The following is a 17,657-nucleotide window of genomic DNA, read 5'->3' as shown; positions in this document are numbered from 1 at the left end:
ATCACAAGCTTCAACATGGCGTTGTCAGGCAACTATATTCTTTTATTGTCGAACCTCAACAACATTCTGATCAAGTACCAATCAAACAAGTTTCACACACGCACTTAACCAAGCTAGCAGCTTCTTAGTTAATTGAAATCGAAGGCGCGCACCAGATAGTAAAATGCGCCGTCCAGAAGTGGCTGGAGGGTGACACCCCACTCGTTAGTGATGAGGGGCTGACCCGAGGAGTGAATCAGCACCGCATCATCGCCAAAAGCCTCTCGCACGTTGAAGGGCCCCGTGGCCACCTCGAAGGCCACCTCGTTAATGAACACCGTCGATTTAGCCGGACCACCAGTGCCAACTGCACCCGATTCCCAAACACCTGCCAGCACCGAATCCTCTTCTCAAATTCGTATGTATAAAACTGACGCAGTAGGTCAACCAAGAGAGACTGCTGCCAAGCCATGCATAAGTCTGTCTAGACACAGATCGTAAATCCCGGATCCAAAACACGAAATTTGTAGTCCTAACTAATATGACAAACATGTCCTTCACCGTGTGTGTATCAATTAAACTTTCATACGTCAATCATGTCCAATATCTAATGTCAGTGGAATTAGTGGTATATCATATATGTTTTTATATTAATTATATATAATTAATTAACAAGGTTAACAAGGGCATGAAAAATATCTTGCAACGCGCCTGGTTTTCTTTGAACTTTTCTGTTAATCGAGTTATGCCATTTGAAAAATACTTCATTTTTCACTGATCCCATTGTGGAAATGGTAATTCAGTGAGGAGGGAAACTTGTGTGTATAATCATGCAATATCCAAACAGATTGAAGTTTTTAACTTTTTACGTACCTTGAACTTGATCGATGGGGGATGAAACAGTACCAGTATAATTAGTAGCTGTAGTAGAGGGAGAGACCGCAGTTGTGTGAGTAATTGGATGAGTGGTCACAGCGTAATTCTGCTGATGATGGAAAAACTTCATGGCTTTCTCATCTTCTAGACTTTTCTCTGAATCCCCATGGTTCATTATCTCACTGATCAAGAGACTCGTGCAAGGCCCAACAGTGTCATGTCCAGGTACCTGAACGGCATTTGATAGTTCAGGAAAGCAAAACCCTTGAGTGAAACTAGCTGTTCCTACGTTATGGTGCACCTGATCTCCTGTGATCTGTTGCACCGGGAAGAAGAAAGGTTCGGGTAAATTTTCTCCGCGGGACTGAAAAAAGGTATGGTTAACCGAGGCTGTTGGAGAATTCGAAGCGTCCGTAACATTTGGAAAGGCGCGCTTGGAGGTGGTCATCATTTGGGGTGCTTTAGGAGATGATTTTTCGGAAGAGAATGATGAGGATGAAGGTGCGTTTATGGCGGCAGCAAGAGAATTAATTGGAAGATTGTTTTGGGTATGCTGGGACTGGTTTTTTGAGTTTTGGAGATGGCGGAGCTTGTGCTTACTTCTTGATTTCCGGTTCTGGAACCAGTAGAAAACGTTGGCATCACCTACTTGACCATACTCTTGCAATTGAGCTCTGATCTTTCGTATCTCGTCCCTTGAAGGGTTCACCATGCCAGAGTTGAAAATTGCTTCTAGTATGCGAATTTGCTCTGGTTTTGGATTCCATCTAGGCTTTGGCTCCGGACTCCGCTCTTGCTCACACCCAGGAACTATTCAAAAAAAAAATTAATGCAGACAACTGAGCTCCTAAATCCATGAGAGCTTCCTCAACTTTTGGGGTTATATTGTAATTGTAATAAATCATCCCCAGGTGAACAGGTCATATCGATCGGTATATAGAACACGATGCGTCCTTCCATCCCAAGATAAATAAATCATTTTTTGTTGTCTTCATCAATTAGATGAAAATCTTAAAATTTAAAGGTATTGGCTAATATTTAACTTCTCATATTACCCCCAAATTCTCAAAAATGAGAACGTGTTTTGCCAATTAGTTGTAGTGAACTTCCATTAAAAATTATTAGCTTCCGAGATCTACACTGGAAAAATGTTAAGGAGCAAGAAAACAGATGGAAAGTGTATAACTTTGAACGAATGATGGTTTAGCCAAATCCGAATTTTGTTATACCTGAAGTGTTAGGACCTCGGTCACATGAGTTGATGTCATGCTGCCATTGGTGGTGGGTGTTGCAGGGCTTTGACTTGAACATGCTAGGCCAGTGTCTGTTCGATGAAGCCATGACGACGACGGTGATGATAATTATTATGACGATCGGCAAAATGAAAGCCAGTTAGCTAATTAAGCAGCCAACCAAAAGAGAAACAACAAGAAGTAGCCCTTTGTAGCTCTTGTTTTTGGCAGTGAGTCCTCAAAGCAAACATGATTTCTTTTATAGACTCCGCACCTACCACAATAGAGATCAGTACTATAAGTAAATTAGAATATATTTTTATTAACAAAGTAAGTTAATTAGTACGGTATTGGAAGCTAATAAACAGTCGTTCCGTCTCCCAAAGAAAATATGAGGACATGCACAGAAGATAGTTGAATATAAAATAGGCAAAACCCGAAACAGGAATCGCCTGCGCAGAGAAATACAAGACAGGAAACCCCAATAAATTAAATAAAAAGGGGAAGGAAGATAAGAGAGAGTACCATGTCCCCCATCACTTCCTCACACTTTTGCATTAAAACCGAAATACTTGTGCACTACTCAAAGGGACAAGCCAAATTCCCCCCCGAGTAGAAGCAAAAGGAACATGGGAAGGAATACGTGCTGGGTGCTTATTTAGAATCTCCCTCAGAGATGACAGAGAAGCTCTTATTAATGCAAAGTTTTTTTTATAGCTTTAGAGAAGTGGGGGAGGTGGTTCTGTAGTCTCTGATCGGTTCCAGATTTCTATGTAGAGGATTCTCTGGGTCATTTGGGTTGCTCTCGCAGGCTATATTAATTGGATGTTGAAGGCCGGGTAGAAATAAGTGTGGGATTATTCTAATGGAAGAGGTTGTTGCAGGAATAAATAGGGGGTGGGGGTGTTTGAAAATATTCAAGAAGGGCTTCGTAGAGTTCTTCAATTGGATTAATGTGGTGGTGGGAGAGTAATTGCTAGTCTAGGTTACTTTGGGCAAAGAAGCTGGGCTTTGGATTGACTCGAGGGCCATTATTTATTGTACGTGGATGTATCTTCGAGTACTGTTTGCTTCTCAATAATAATCTCCTCATTTCAGATCTTCAAAAGATCAGGGTGGAATGAATGGTCTACACGATCTTATAACTAGTTGCATGAAGTACTTTACAGCCAGATCGTACCATAATTAATAGTCGTGAGGGCAGTCGCAAAACATGCACCAATCTTATATTATTGGAGACAGTCCAAAAAAGATGGTGAAAAAAATGGGAGGTTAATGCCATGGCAAGGTAGCAAATTAAGCCTAAGGGTTTGGGCCAAAAATACCTATTTCTTCCCCTTAACAACAATGGTAAGAGGGGCTAGAGGTTGATATAAATTCTTTTTTGGGTTGTAACAATCATACGGCATGCTATGATCTGTTGAATTACTTGTTTTAAGGAGTGTGACGCGTGCAAACTCAAGAATCTACGTACCCACGGAAGATGGATCGAACTAATATAATGTGAGTACTTTAGATGCACCAAAAAGATGGAGTTCAAAAAGGAGTTTAACGGTCTAGTTTGAATAGATGTGATGAGATGATATGTAAATAGTAGTGAAATGGTTTGAATTAATATGTTTTATGGGGAAAACCTTTTATACACTACATGCACTACCATTCCACTTTCATTCAATTATGTAAAATGTGATATATTTATCACCATTAGCTGATCATTTGCAATTGGATGATTCTTTATTATTCAATAGTGATAAATGTACTACATCTTACAAAATTGTATGAGATGAAATTAGTGGGATGTAAATGTGGTATATAACATTACTTTTTGTATATTATTTTTGTTTTAGAATTTGAAAAATTTGAGTTCTATTTTGTGTTTTGTTTGAAAGTTTACAAAAATTCTAATGATTACATAATGACTAGATGAAAATATTGAAGATTTGAAATTAACAAATATTTATATTTGTAGTGTTTAGATATTGAGATGAGATCATGAGATGAGATGAAATAAGATAGAATGAATTGAGAGGATTTTAGTATCCAAACCAGGCTTTATATATATGATATCCTTTAATTTCAAATATGAAAATTAGAATCCATAATCATCCCAAACACCAAAACCTCGCAAAAGTAAGATTTACAACTTTAGCCAGTGGTGAAGAAATATGAAACACAATTCTGGTACTTGACGTGGCTAGTAGGTGTCGGTCTGATTCTGACATGCAAAGCTAGCTAGCTTACACAGAGATTGAAGTGCATGCCATCTAATCACTTACCTCGTGTGTTTGCCTAAATAAAATAAATAACATAAGATAAAATATTGTTAAATAAAATTAAAATTAAAATTAAAAGTTAAATAAAATATTATTATAAGATATATATTTAATATTATTTTTATTTTGAGATTTAAAAATTTTAAATTTTTTATTTTATTTTATGTAAAAATTATAATAATTAAATAGGATAAAATGAATTGAGAGATATGAAAAAACAAACTATGCCTTACTCAATACTGATCTACACCCTTTCTGTCTCTCACACTGATCACAAGCAGATAAAGGTTTGGGATTTTTGCTAATAAAGGTATTAATTAATGGAAAGTTAATGAAGGTAGTTAGTTTTGTCATTTAATTTTGAAAGAGCTACCTGATCCATCGTTTTTTAATAGCACACAAATGGATCAGGTTCTATGGTTGGACTTGAACGAGGATCCACATGGACTATGTGAATTATGTAAATGTACTGGTATATGTGGCCTTGGAATTGGCACGCCACAATATGAATGTAAATGCCCTGGTGTGTGTGCGCGCGCGCGCATGTATATATATATATATAGTTTTTTTCTATCAGCTTGCCAGACATGGAACCAGGGATCGATGCTGATTCTGCATTTCTGCTGCGCCCGCGCTAGCTAGCTATATACTTCTGCATGCACATGATGTCAATGGTTAATCATTCTATTCGATCCAGTTTAGATTTTTTATTTTTTATTTTAATATGTAGCTAAATGGGAATTATTGTCCTTAACATGAAGAAATGAAACCAATTAAGTTATCCACGTTGTTTATTGTTAGACTCAAGACAAAGATGCGTACTCTTTAGATCAGTCGTCACTATCTACATAGTAATCCTCTACTAAACTAATTAATTAGCTAAGCATGCAGGCAACTTGGGAATTAATGATTACCAAGGAAAACTGATCTGAACATACAAGACCTTTTCTTTCTTTAAATGTTGAACGTCCCGCACATGATAACAATAAATGATGATATTAATCTAATGCAAACAGGAACTGGGTATGTGTGTCTTAGCAAAAATTGCGCCAACAGCTAGCATTGACTAAATGAGAACGTGCAAGCAGTAAATGCACAACATGCTGCAATTAAAATGCTGGAATTTGGTGCACAATGCACATGCAAACTAAATAAGGTCCAAATATAGTATGTACAGTATATCGTTGAAGTTTTGCAAACTAAATAAGGTACAAATACGAATTCACTAATAGTCATTTTCCTTAATCATTAATTAAAAAAAATAAAAAAATTCAATCCATCGGCTTGCACGAGCCTATCTATTTGGGATTAGAATTACTTATCCAATATTGTAATTCCCCCCTTCTACAAGAAAAACTGCATTTTGTGACTAATTTATTGCAATCAAAATATTTTTCGCAACCAATTTTAGTTGTAAATAGTCATTTCGTTGGAATTAACTGGTCACAAATAAGTAGTTTGCAATTAATGGAAACAACTTTTTATCATTTATATTTCGAGCAATATATATATGTGTGTGTATGTATCATGTCCCTGATGATGAAATAGTTCTGCATCGAATCACTCTTATTAAGAGCTAATTAGTTTACAATATCCTTTACTCCCAATATTATAAATAAATCCAAGTTCGAAAGACTACATTATATTATTGTGTCGGGATCATATATACCAAGGCAAACCGAATCGAAAGTTGAATGATAGGAAGGTTAGCTCTTAGGAAAAGAACAAATAAAATCGAAAGAATGTCAACCGTTCGCACTGTATTGGGAATGGCTTGAGATCCATTGCCGGTATATAGAGAATTATGTGTGTGTGTGTGTGTGTGTGTGTGTGTGTTAGAAGAAATACTTGGTGTTAAATAATACTTGGTGGTTGAGAAATCTAGATAACGACTTAAACAGATATCGATCATATAATTAAAAATGCCTGTTCAAATTTTATGCTTTGGACAGATCAGCTAGCCTAGATTTATAAGATGATATTATTAAAACTTGAGAATGATTTATTCATTTGATTTACCTATTTTTGGTTAGGGGATAGGTACATGAGTACCCTTCATTACCCTATAATATTATATACATATTGCATGTGGTGGCTCCATTAATTGATAATTAAGGATGAAGCTAAAAGATCAATGACGATCGAAAAAAGTTTTCTAAATGAGTTAGGAACCGGCCAATCAATATTTATAAAAATTGCCTGGTTGGCATAACTCTCAGCTTTCTAAATGGAAGTCTGGATTTCGACACCTAAATATATTCGTAGAAATCAGTATTGGTCTCGTACAATATAAGTATATAAGCAAAGTCAGGAATTATTTTGCCATTAACAAAAAGAATGATCAACTTAATACTGCTTATGCTAATTTCATATGGCATATAAAACAATGTGGATATATATATATATATATATATATATATATTGATCGGAAACGTCCTCCCAAAAAATGTCCCATTGCTCCAGACTGAGCTTATACGTATTAGAAAAGTATATAACAATTAAGAGAAACAAAAATATAGATTACAAGTCATGACATTAATCATGATCGATTTCGTATTGGCCGCTAGAGGAAAGCACACGTTCTTTGCTTGCGTGGTTTCTTCTTTGTTTTCGGTGGCCTCAAAGCAACCTTTATGGCGCCATCAAACACGGCCTTCACATTCTGAAAAATCCAGAAACGATCAGAGAGACTTTAAAATTAGCAAGATCTGTAAAAGTTGTCGTTCAAGCAATATTTTTACCAGAAACAAACAGAGGTCAGTCTTATTTATGTAACTTCGCATTGGGATTCTTGAAGTTCTGATTGATACTGCTCTGGTAAATATTTTAGCCATTTTAATCATACTTATTTGGGCAGATTATTCAGGAAATAGGTTTGTACCTGCTGAGTTTTGGAACTGCACTCTATGTAGAAGACTGCGCCGATCATTTTCTTCAAGTCCTCACCCTAATCATGATCAAATATCTCATGTTAAACCAACAGATATCTTACTAAAATGACTGTAAAAAAATAGCTTTAATGAAATGATTTGCGCATACCTGAGCAGTTGTTATCGGTGTTGCTCCAGGATGATCAGACAAGAACTGCTTGTCTTCTCGTAAATCTGCAGATATACGTTGTCTAATAAGCACTTGATATATATTTAGAGTTGAAAAAATTAGATGATCAGGATCAAAGGAAAAGTAAAAATTACGACGAAATGGAAAGTCCTGCTAAGTTTTTAACGATTTTAATTACTGGCCGGTTGTAAAAAATAGAAAAGGTATGATTTGCATTCCAAATGTACTACTTGGAGTACTAAAAGAACCGACGGAGAATCGATGACTAGAAGCTCCTAAGGCAGAGGAAGCACGAAATTTGGATAACAATTTTCGGATCAAATTATCAGAATTTCGAATAATCAACAGAGAAGACATGGAGATGTAACCAATATGGAACAGTACTTTGTCATATGAAAATAACTTATGGTTCTAAAATTACATTGTCTTACCAAGTTTGGTGCCCACAAGTATAATTGGCACGTTGGGGGCATAATGCTTGAGCTCAGGGATCCACTGCAAGACACGAATCCAATTATCATTTCAATGTCGACTCACAAATTGGAGAGAGATCTTGGGTAGAAGAAAACATGAAAAAACAGACAAAAACCAAAACCTTTTTGGAGATGTTCTCGTAGCTGGCCTTGCTGACGAGAGAGAAGGCCAACAGAAACACATCAGCTCCTCTATAACTTAGAGGCCTTAGCCTATTGTAATCTTCCTGTCCTGTAATGCACAAAATTATGTATACTAACTCAGATCAGAGACCATTCAATTCCTTATAAAGTAGCATTTGAGAGAGGTGGAATCATGACCTGCAGTATCCCATAGGCCAAGGTTCACAATACTACCATCCACGACAACATTGGCACTGAAGTTGTCGAATACCGTTGGAACATAATCCTACAAAAAAGAAAGAAAGAACATGATAAGCACGTACTGCTTTCTACGGTGAGAGCCAGAAATGATGAAGATCAATCATACCGTCGGAAAGGTGTTGCTGGTATAGGAAATGAGCATGCACGTCTTTCCCACTGCGCCATCCCCCACAGTCACACACTTGATAAATCTGGCTGTGGTCATTTCCGTAGGCCTTTAATTACTGTTTTTTCTAATTCCTTACAGCCAAGAAGAAGCATGCAAAACGCCTTCCACTTATAACCGAGTGGAGATCGACTAGAGGAGAAAATGAAGAGTTTTTTCTAGTATTCAAAGGAATGAAAGGGAAAGGCAGGAACTTAACTACCTAGAAGCATAGCTTCACCCACCTTAGTTGAAACTTTCATCCAGTTTAAAATGATTGCTCTTGGGCTTTTCTTTCCTTTAGGTGCAAGGCCAGAGCCAGAGAGGTTAGCAAAGTAGGTTTGGTGGGAGTGTTAGTTGGTTAAGTGTATGACAAGGGATAGGGGAAAGCATAATGCAGAGATCAGATGAAATGCTTAATTAATTGGTTAGCAAATGCACCATGATGAGATTTGGATTGACCTAACCTAATGGAGTTAAAAGTGGTTATGACCTAAAAGTGTTCTGTTGGGTCTCACCATTATTATTGCTCGATCGGCTTTGTGCTTATCTCAGCGAGCCAACTAAAAGCTTGCACCCATTGATATTCACAAAAGAGCAATGTTAGTTTTCCTTTTAGATATATATTGTCAATCACTTAAAATGATAATTACTTTAATTAATCTTGTCATCCTGTGTCATACTTGATGTGACAAATTTTAAGACACTCTCATTTAATTAGTGGTTAATAGATCAATTGGCCACTTGAAATATTTTACTTCAACGAGTACTATGACTAAAAATATTAATATATATTATTAATATACATATTAATATATATTAATATGTTCGGCTTTGGGTTTCCCGTAAAAGGTTATCTGTTTTAGTAAAAGCCCAAATTCGAGAATTCAACGTATGAGAGAGTATGGCTGCCATCTGCCTAAGGTTTTTTTTTTTTTTTTTGAATCATCCTTCTGCCTAAGGTTAAATTGTTAATTATAACAGAATCTGCCAACACTTATTTACTGAGACATTATCCAGTTGCTTGAAATTAGGGATTACATCGGCGTTGGGTAGATGGCCTCCTCTCCTTGTGCATAGTCCGCACTGGATCCACCTGCATGAGACAGCTGGGCCCAGCACCTATCCTCTTAGTGGGCTATCGAATTCGGCCACAAAGAGGGAAGCTGCATGGCCCAGATACTGGGAATCAAATGAAAAAGGGAATTTTTTGAGCTCTAATCAAGGTGGATATAAAATATAGAAATATTTGGTGTATAAAAAAAATTATATAAAAATAAATTTATAAATTGATATAGTTTTATATTGTATATCAGATTATAAAATTATTTTTCTTGTAAAATAGATTTGACCTTTTATATCGAACTGCAACAATTTCTAAATTTGTTTTCGAAAGATCTTGTAGAACAAGCACTTCTCGATGAAATATTTGTCAAGTATTTTTATAATATTGAATAAAGCATTAATTTATTCCTATGCATAGTTATATGTGGTGATGATAGAGTCGTTATTTCATTAATGATTCCAATCTAATTAATCCAGCACGATCTTTAATAACCCGACACCAGCTACCACTCCGGATGGTTTTTTTTTTTTGCTGCAAACTCATGACGGACAAATTTTTCTTTCAATCTGGGTTAGAGAAAATTTCCTTCGACTCATTTAAAAAATTGTTACATGTTCATACGGTGCGGGTAGCCCCTCCTCGCCTCACGCCTCGTATGAGTCGGGGGTGGGGTTTTCCCTGCCCTCCGTCCTTGCATTCCGAGGGTAGAGTACCTCGCCCTGCATGCCAAGGGCTGGGATAGACTCCCAATCCGTCCTGCTTCTCGTCCATTTCAATAATAGACTATAGTTTATTAAGGTAAAAAAAATTTTATGGATTCTAAAGTGATCAAAAATACAATTTTGGACCCAAATTGTAATTTTAAATTTGTAAATATGACTATAATTTAAAAATTATGTATTTTTTGAATTTGTTAATGTATATTTATATAATTTGTAGTGTAGTAGGGTAACCTTTTTATAGATTACCTTCACAATACAAGTCTTATACTTAAACAATGTGATACTCTTGTATTGTCTTGACAATTTATAAAAGTGTCACCTTATTACACTATAACTTACACAAAATATTAAGTAAAAGTTATACTTAATACATATTACTATATATATAATACAAATAATAAACATTTATAAATATATATTTATATAATAAAATATATAAGTGCCGCCCCTGCCCTTGCTAGGGGGGCTAGAAGCGGAGCAGGGCGAACGGGCCCCGCTGCCCACCCTTCTGAGGAGTAGATTTTTTTAACAAAATGACATATGACTAATTTAACTTAAAACGTTTAAAAAAGCATGTTCTTTCCACATGCAAGGCTTACTTTTTTTTAATTGATGTGTTGGAGGAATTTTGTTCCAAGAAAAAATTTATTCATCATTTTAACATCTCATGATGTGGTATTAGATGATATGTTCACAAATAAAATATAATAAATAATCTCTAATCATCTAATGTCATATCATGAGATAATGGGAGGATGATGAAAATTGAGATGATGATTAGCATTACTCTTGTTCCAAACCAATTTGGAAAACTCATTCCACCCAAAAATCATGCATTGAACCGCCGGGCATTGATATATCAATGCGACCAACCTATTATGAAAAACAGACTAAAATCTTTCCAATACCAAACTTCTGCCCAAATTAAAAGTTAATTACTTCTCAGTTGTTACTTAAAAATATACCATTCAGCATATATCGTCACTTGAAAAAAAAAAAAGGTCACTCAAAACCTAACCAATCTTCGACATGTTGTCAAATTCAAGTCGTGTCACACAGCAGCTAAAGGGGAGTTAGAGTTAATTAAAGTGAAGTGATGAGTTGAAAAGGAACTAAAGTGAATGTCGTGAGGAGTGAAGAAGGGTTGTGGGCCGGTTGTGGGCCATGGGCTTTAGCACGCGTGGGCCTAACAAAGGAAAGGATAGTTAGTAAATGAGTCTTGGAGTTTAGCCATTGGGTCATAGCATTATTGGATGTGCTAAATCCAAATATTATTTTATTAATTGTATTTCTGATTTCAATAGTATTTTACTTCTAATTTCCAATTGGCTTGGAGCCATCTAGTGGAGTAGCGTCTGGTTTGGTTATAGTTCACAGCAGAAGGTTGTTAGAGGGTATTAGAATATTTTAAATTGTTCTTTCGTGTTTACCTAAATGTGCCCTCTTTGAAGAGAGCTGTGTTCATACCTGGGACATTAATTCCATAACTTTTCACATTTCCTATTAATTTTTGTCTACTTTTCAACTTAATTACTACTCCACATTATCTGGGTAACTGAGTTTATTACAATTTATTACAAGTTTTTCTGATTTTTTTTTTTTTTTATTGGATTTCGACATAGAACTTGGATGGAATACGTATGTTTGATTGTGACATGATCTCTGGTCTCGTGGATCGTGGTATTTTTTTTCCATTCAAACACGTGAATTCCCAGTCTTCAATTCGGACCCTCTCGCTTTCACACACCAAACAATTATTCCGTTGGATTCAATCTTAAGATAGGATTAGTTAAAATAAAAATTGAAAGTTTAATAAAATATTATTATTATTTTAAAATTTTAAAAAATTATATTTTGTGTGAAGGGTAGTGATATACCATATCACTATCTATTTATTACTACTTATAGTTCATTTTAAATTTTTTATTTATTTATTATTTTTTTAAGTATTTTTTTAACATCTTTAACTATTAAAAAATATTAAAAATATATATATATAATTTTACTAATAGTCACTTCCTTAACTATTAAATAAAATAAAAAAATCAAATATAAAATAAATAGTAAAAAGATAATAATTCTATCATTTTTCTTATATAAAAATTTTAAAAAAATTATAATAATAAAATAAAATAAATTGATATCATTTCTCAACCTAAACCAAATCAAAACCGGGAATTGGGACTCTTTTTTGGGCCTCTCTCTCTCTCTCTCAAATAATTGAAGGCATTTTAATTTAAACGGTGGCCGAAGGGAGGTTACAAGCGTCAGGAGCTTAGACTGGGGGAGAAATTCCAACTTGGATTGAATACGTACGTTGGATTGTGACATGATCTCTGGTCTCGTGAATCGTGGTATTTTTTTCCAAGGACGTGGGTCCATTGGTACAAAGAAACATCTAAAACATCTCTTCAAACATCTCTTCACATGTATGTGACTGGCCCGTTGTCGACCACCATGCCCACGAGTCCACGACACCCACCATTTGCGTTATTCTACCTAAATTTCCAACTTATGTTCTACTCCACGAGATTACATCATACATACTTTTCAAATGCCGATCCATAATTTTCGAGTACGTTTTCTTTTCCCTTGATCTTCATCTCAAGTTCCAATATTTCTATGGTGTTTAAGTTTCCATATTACTCACATCATGGAAATTATAACGTAATATATATATATATATATATATATATTCGTTGTCATGATATTGGTATGCGCAAGATTGAGGCAGAAATGTTTGTGTTATCCGACATAGTTAGCTTTTATTAAGAATTTATTTCAATAATTAGTACTCATTTTGGGACCATGAATTTATTTATTTATTTTTTGAAAGCACCAACTTACAAATCTTGAGAGTCTAAAGGTCTAAACTCAATTATAACCACTTCAACCAATAATTTTTAAAAGCTTAAAAGTTATAGATAGCCGTTTTGCGTAGATTATTTCTCTTTCATAATTTAATTTAATTCTAATCTTAACAATTTGTAAAGATTTGTATTTGACACATCGACTTCGAAACATGCAAAATAACGTGATTTTATTTTTTTTTTAAAAATAATATTTATAATTTTAAGACGTAAGTGTAAATCACGCACACTTCTTTTAAAAAAATAAATCATAGATCGTATCTATATATACAAGATATACAAACGTGTACATATATATATATATATGTAATTTTGTGATAACATAACCACGTAACATGAAATTGGTTCGAAACTTTAAATTAAACTTCTGCTTTTTATTTTTCAGGCGGTCAATAATTCGAACATTGAAGTTTCAAAGTATATTTTTCTTTCAGAATATTAATGAATGTAAATATATTTGGTATGTTATTTTCAAGCACGTGCGTGAGAGAAAGAGAGACATGTTAAGAAGAAATTATAGTTTTTACAAAATTTTCCACGTACTACTCTTACAGACAGAAATTTGATTAGTAGTGCTTATATATATTATCTTAAAAAGGAAAAATGATTTGTACAACTCTCAAATAGATAAGTCTCATGCAAGTCCTTATAAAAAATTGGATCACACCTTAAAAAAATGTAATTTTTTTTTTTTTAATAGAAGTCATAAATTCATTCATTAATGGAAAACAAACCAATCATAGACAATCATCACTATAACACAATTGCTTTTTAGTGACGGTTGGGAAATTGTGACAGTCCCTAGACCGTCACTAAAAGGCATTTTCTGTGACAGTTTTTGGAAACCGTCACTAAAGATAGAATGAGATTTTTTTACATTCGAACGTATGAGAAATATGCGTTCAAACGTCACATATACGTTCGAACGTTATGTTTGTTTACGTTGGAACGTAAAATGTTTTGGCGCAACCGTTCGAATGTTATTAATTTTACGTTCGAACGTAAAATGTTTGCACCAATGTTCGAACGTTAAGTAATAACATTCGAACGTTCATTGTAAATTTAAATTAAATGACTTTAATTTAAAAATTATGTGATTTTTATTGTACATAATTTGTGAACAAGTCTAAAAAATTGAATTGTATATATTTATATATACACACTTTGTAATATATAAATATATATTATTGATTTATATATATTTGAAATGCAGTGATTTAGTATTAAAGTTGAAAATTATAACATCAAAGAAGATTAAAAATTGAAATGAAAAAACGATAAAAATATTCCATAATATTTTTCGTTACAAATATTAAAAATAAAATACAAAAATTGATAGAACGTAGTAAACAACAGTCAGATGATAACGTTATCCGCAAAAGTCGAACTCCGTACTTCCTCAGTCAAGGTATCAACCTTGTCGTTGAGGATAGTTACACGATGGGTGAGTTCGGCAACAGACGCCGATATAGCCTCGAGCGATCGATCGATCTTATGATCAATATGCGCAGTCAGCTGTGAGATGACCGCATCAACCCAAGCAGGCCGCACATCTCCTGCAGATGTACTCGGCGTATGCTGACTACTACTCCCGACATGACCTGGCTCAGGCTGCGTCGGAGGAACTAGATCCTCTACAGGGGGTGGCTGACGTCCCCTCGCCTGTCCAATGCTACGCCGATGCGTGGTCATGTCGAGGGGGCTCATCTGATCTTTGACCCGCTCCTCTGGCTGGGTCGGCACTCCCCGTGCAAGTAATAGTCGGCTGATGAGGACACCATATGGGAGATTATCCGTGGAGACGATGCTCGCCTCGTAACGGATCCTCTCAAAAATGTGCAGTGGCAAATCTATAGGATCTCCACGTGCCACTCGTATCAAAAATTGTGCCCGAAGCCGACTAAATGTGGTTTTATGAGCCACAGGATCGACATTTGTTGCAACAATAAGGTGCAACATGCGGAAGAAATGCAGCAGATGGTTCTGGTTGAAGGCGTTCTTCCGCTCGATCTGCATGCGATCCCTCCCGGTGAGGATGTAGAAATCCTCGTCTCGGTCATCATCCCGAGCCTCGACGCCAGTATCCTCAGCCTCTGACTGGCCTGCATCATCGGCTGATGCTGGCTCACATCCCCGGCCAGTAGATGATGCAGAAGTGCCTACATCCTCACGGGGTGTTGAGTGTGTAAATGTCTGAGCACCTCGATGAATCCCGAGGTGCTCGCCGATGACATCTGCCGATACCTCAATGGAAACACCGCGTACAGTCACGGTGTGAGAGGATGCATCCGGAGGCATGTCACACATCCCCATATAGAATTCTTGAACCATTGAGGGGTATACCTTCCCCCTCAATGTGCAGATATTTCCCCAGCCTCTACTGAGGAAAACATCTCTTAGGTTCGTCTGCTGCCAACAGAGTTCGTCGAACTCATTAATTAAGACCTCTCTCTCTACCATAACAGTACGAGCTCCGATACGGGCAGTGTCCGACGTGGCTCCTTCCCTCCCTCGTTTTCGTGTATGCAGTGGAAGAGCCATATCCTGAAAATAGAAAAGGAAAAAAAAATTATTTACAATAATGCATTTTTTTGTATTAATTTTAAGATGCTCTGCATTAACGTTCGAACGTTTTATCTTTAACGTTCGAACGTTTTATCTTTAACGTTCGAACGTTAAAGATAAAAACGTTCGGACGTTAATTTATACGTTCGCACGTAAAATAATGTAAATAAATTTACGTTCAAACGTAAAACAAATACGTTCGAATGTACAGATGTACGTTCGAACATAAGCAGTAAACAAATACGTTCGAATTTAAGTTCGAACGTATTTGTTTTACGTGTGAACGTAAATATGAACGTCCGAACGTCGAAGCATGAATAATGTAGAAAATCACTACGTTCGGATGTTATAATTAAACGTCCGACCGTATGTGATTTACGTGCGAAAGTAAATATTCACGTTCGAACGTATGTTGTTTAATAATATTCACGTCCGAATGTAAGACGATTAACGTTCGAACGTGGAAGCCGTAACGGCTCGGTAATTTAAACGTCGTACGTTCGAATGTCTTGGTGAAACGTTCGAACGTTTCGACGCAGAATGGCTGAGTCGACTCAGCCATTATTGAAATCTCGAAAATTTCTCTACAAGGGTCTAAATGCCGAAATGTCACCATGTAAATGAAGTATACACTTCAAGAAACATTTCTACGGTGACTATTCGGCCAATGACTGGTCGTGGTGGCCGGAAAATGAAGTTGAAAATCCGGTAATATTTATCCGGTTTTAAACCAAACTCAATCCAAATGTCAATCTAAATCTCAATAAAATACATGTTATTTGCATAAAAGATGAATGCCTACCTTTTAGTGACGGTTGTGGCGGAGTTGACGGCGGCGGTGACGGCGGCGTGGCGGCAAATAACGGAGAAGACGATGGATACGGGCAGGGAAATGCGTTTCGACGTTCGGTTTTGGCCTTATATACATAGAACGTTCGAACGTACTTATTATTACGTTCGAACGTTTGTCAATATAATATATTATATTATAAATGTTTAAGTTATATATTAGGATGTTATATAATATTATTGACAATTAGATTATTGGTTTTTTTGTGAGTGCTTCTTATATTTATAAAGTTTAGCAATATGTTTATACATGTTGTTAGGGCTGAGCACCGACACTTTCGGAGTCGGAGGGCCCAACCTCCGACTCCGACTCCGACTTTGTCGGAGGTCGAATCCGACCTCCGACTCCGACTCCGAAACATATAAAATCCGCTCCGACTCCGACTCCGACTTGTCGGAGCGGAGTCGGATTTTTTTATTATTTTTTTTTATCTTTTTTAACTTCATATTTGACCCACTTTTTTTTTTTAAAAAAAAAATTGTGAGCTTTTAAATTTCAATTTTCTCAACATTACAATCTAAATTAATTAAACTTTTGATTATAACAAAAAATACAACTAAATAAAACAAGTAACATAATAACATGCATTCAAAAATTAAAAAGAAAGTCCTATTGCAATAGAAACGACGCCGTATTGTATAGTAGTATACTAACTAATATAAATCTATTTTATATATTATATATATATGAAAATTTATAAAAAAAAAATATATGATATATATTATTATATATGAATATTAAAAAAAAAGCACCGAAATATTAATAATAAACTAATATACTTGATATATATATATATATTAAATCTCTAATCTCTTATACTTGATATATATATTAATATATATAAATATTAGTTATACTAATAATTATATTAGTATTAGTTATTATTAATACTATATATTATGGTATTATACTAATAGTGATATTAATACTATATCACTATTATAGTGATTAGTATAACTATATTAGTATTAGTTATAGTGATTTAGTATAACTATATAATATATTAGTATAAGTTATAATACTATAAGTTATAACTATAGTCTATATTAGTATTAGTATTAGTTATAGCGATTAGCATAACTATATATTAATATTTGCTATAGTGATTTTAATTGAGTATAACTATATAATAGTATTAGTTATTATTAAATAGTGATATTAA

The 17,657-nt window shown here is 35.1% G+C and overlaps 3 protein-coding genes across 3 annotated transcripts in view; 1 reads left to right on the top strand and 2 right to left on the bottom strand.

The window, feature by feature from the left end:
- Positions 1-2,361, bottom strand: LOC109000923 (WUSCHEL-related homeobox 9-like). The gene is made up of 3 exons (XM_018977986.2): positions 2,085-2,361; positions 853-1,665; positions 1-367 (listed from the first exon to the last, which is right to left on the bottom strand). Exons 1-3 carry the CDS (start codon positions 2,194-2,196, stop codon positions 129-131), a joined length of 1,164 nt encoding a protein of 387 aa, XP_018833531.2. The 5' UTR covers positions 2,197-2,361; the 3' UTR covers positions 1-128.
- A 4,431-nt stretch (positions 2,362-6,792) lies between these two features.
- LOC109000924 (rac-like GTP-binding protein RAC13) lies at positions 6,793-8,646 on the bottom strand. Its single transcript, XM_018977987.2, has 7 exons — positions 8,384-8,646; positions 8,215-8,302; positions 8,016-8,125; positions 7,852-7,915; positions 7,400-7,464; positions 7,242-7,307; positions 6,793-7,022 (listed from the first exon to the last, which is right to left on the bottom strand). Exons 1-7 carry the CDS (start codon positions 8,480-8,482, stop codon positions 6,924-6,926), a joined length of 591 nt encoding a protein of 196 aa, XP_018833532.1. The 5' UTR covers positions 8,483-8,646; the 3' UTR covers positions 6,793-6,923.
- Positions 8,647-12,925: 4,279 nt separating this feature from the next.
- The window catches only part of LOC118348232 (glycerol-3-phosphate acyltransferase RAM2-like), a 7,001-nt gene continuing 2,269 nt past the window's right edge, over positions 12,926-17,657 (top strand). The window contains exon 1 of the mRNA XM_035689287.1: positions 12,926-12,967. Within this exon, the coding sequence (XP_035545180.1) occupies positions 12,926-12,967 (42 nt within the window). The remainder of the gene's footprint in view (positions 12,968-17,657) is intronic.

Source organism: Juglans regia, chromosome 4, assembly GCF_001411555.2.
Source record: "Juglans regia cultivar Chandler chromosome 4, Walnut 2.0, whole genome shotgun sequence".
Taxonomy (NCBI): Eukaryota; Viridiplantae; Streptophyta; class Magnoliopsida; order Fagales; family Juglandaceae; genus Juglans; species Juglans regia.
Note: the sequence above shows the minus strand (reverse complement) of the source record. Positions and strands in the feature narration are given on the sequence as shown.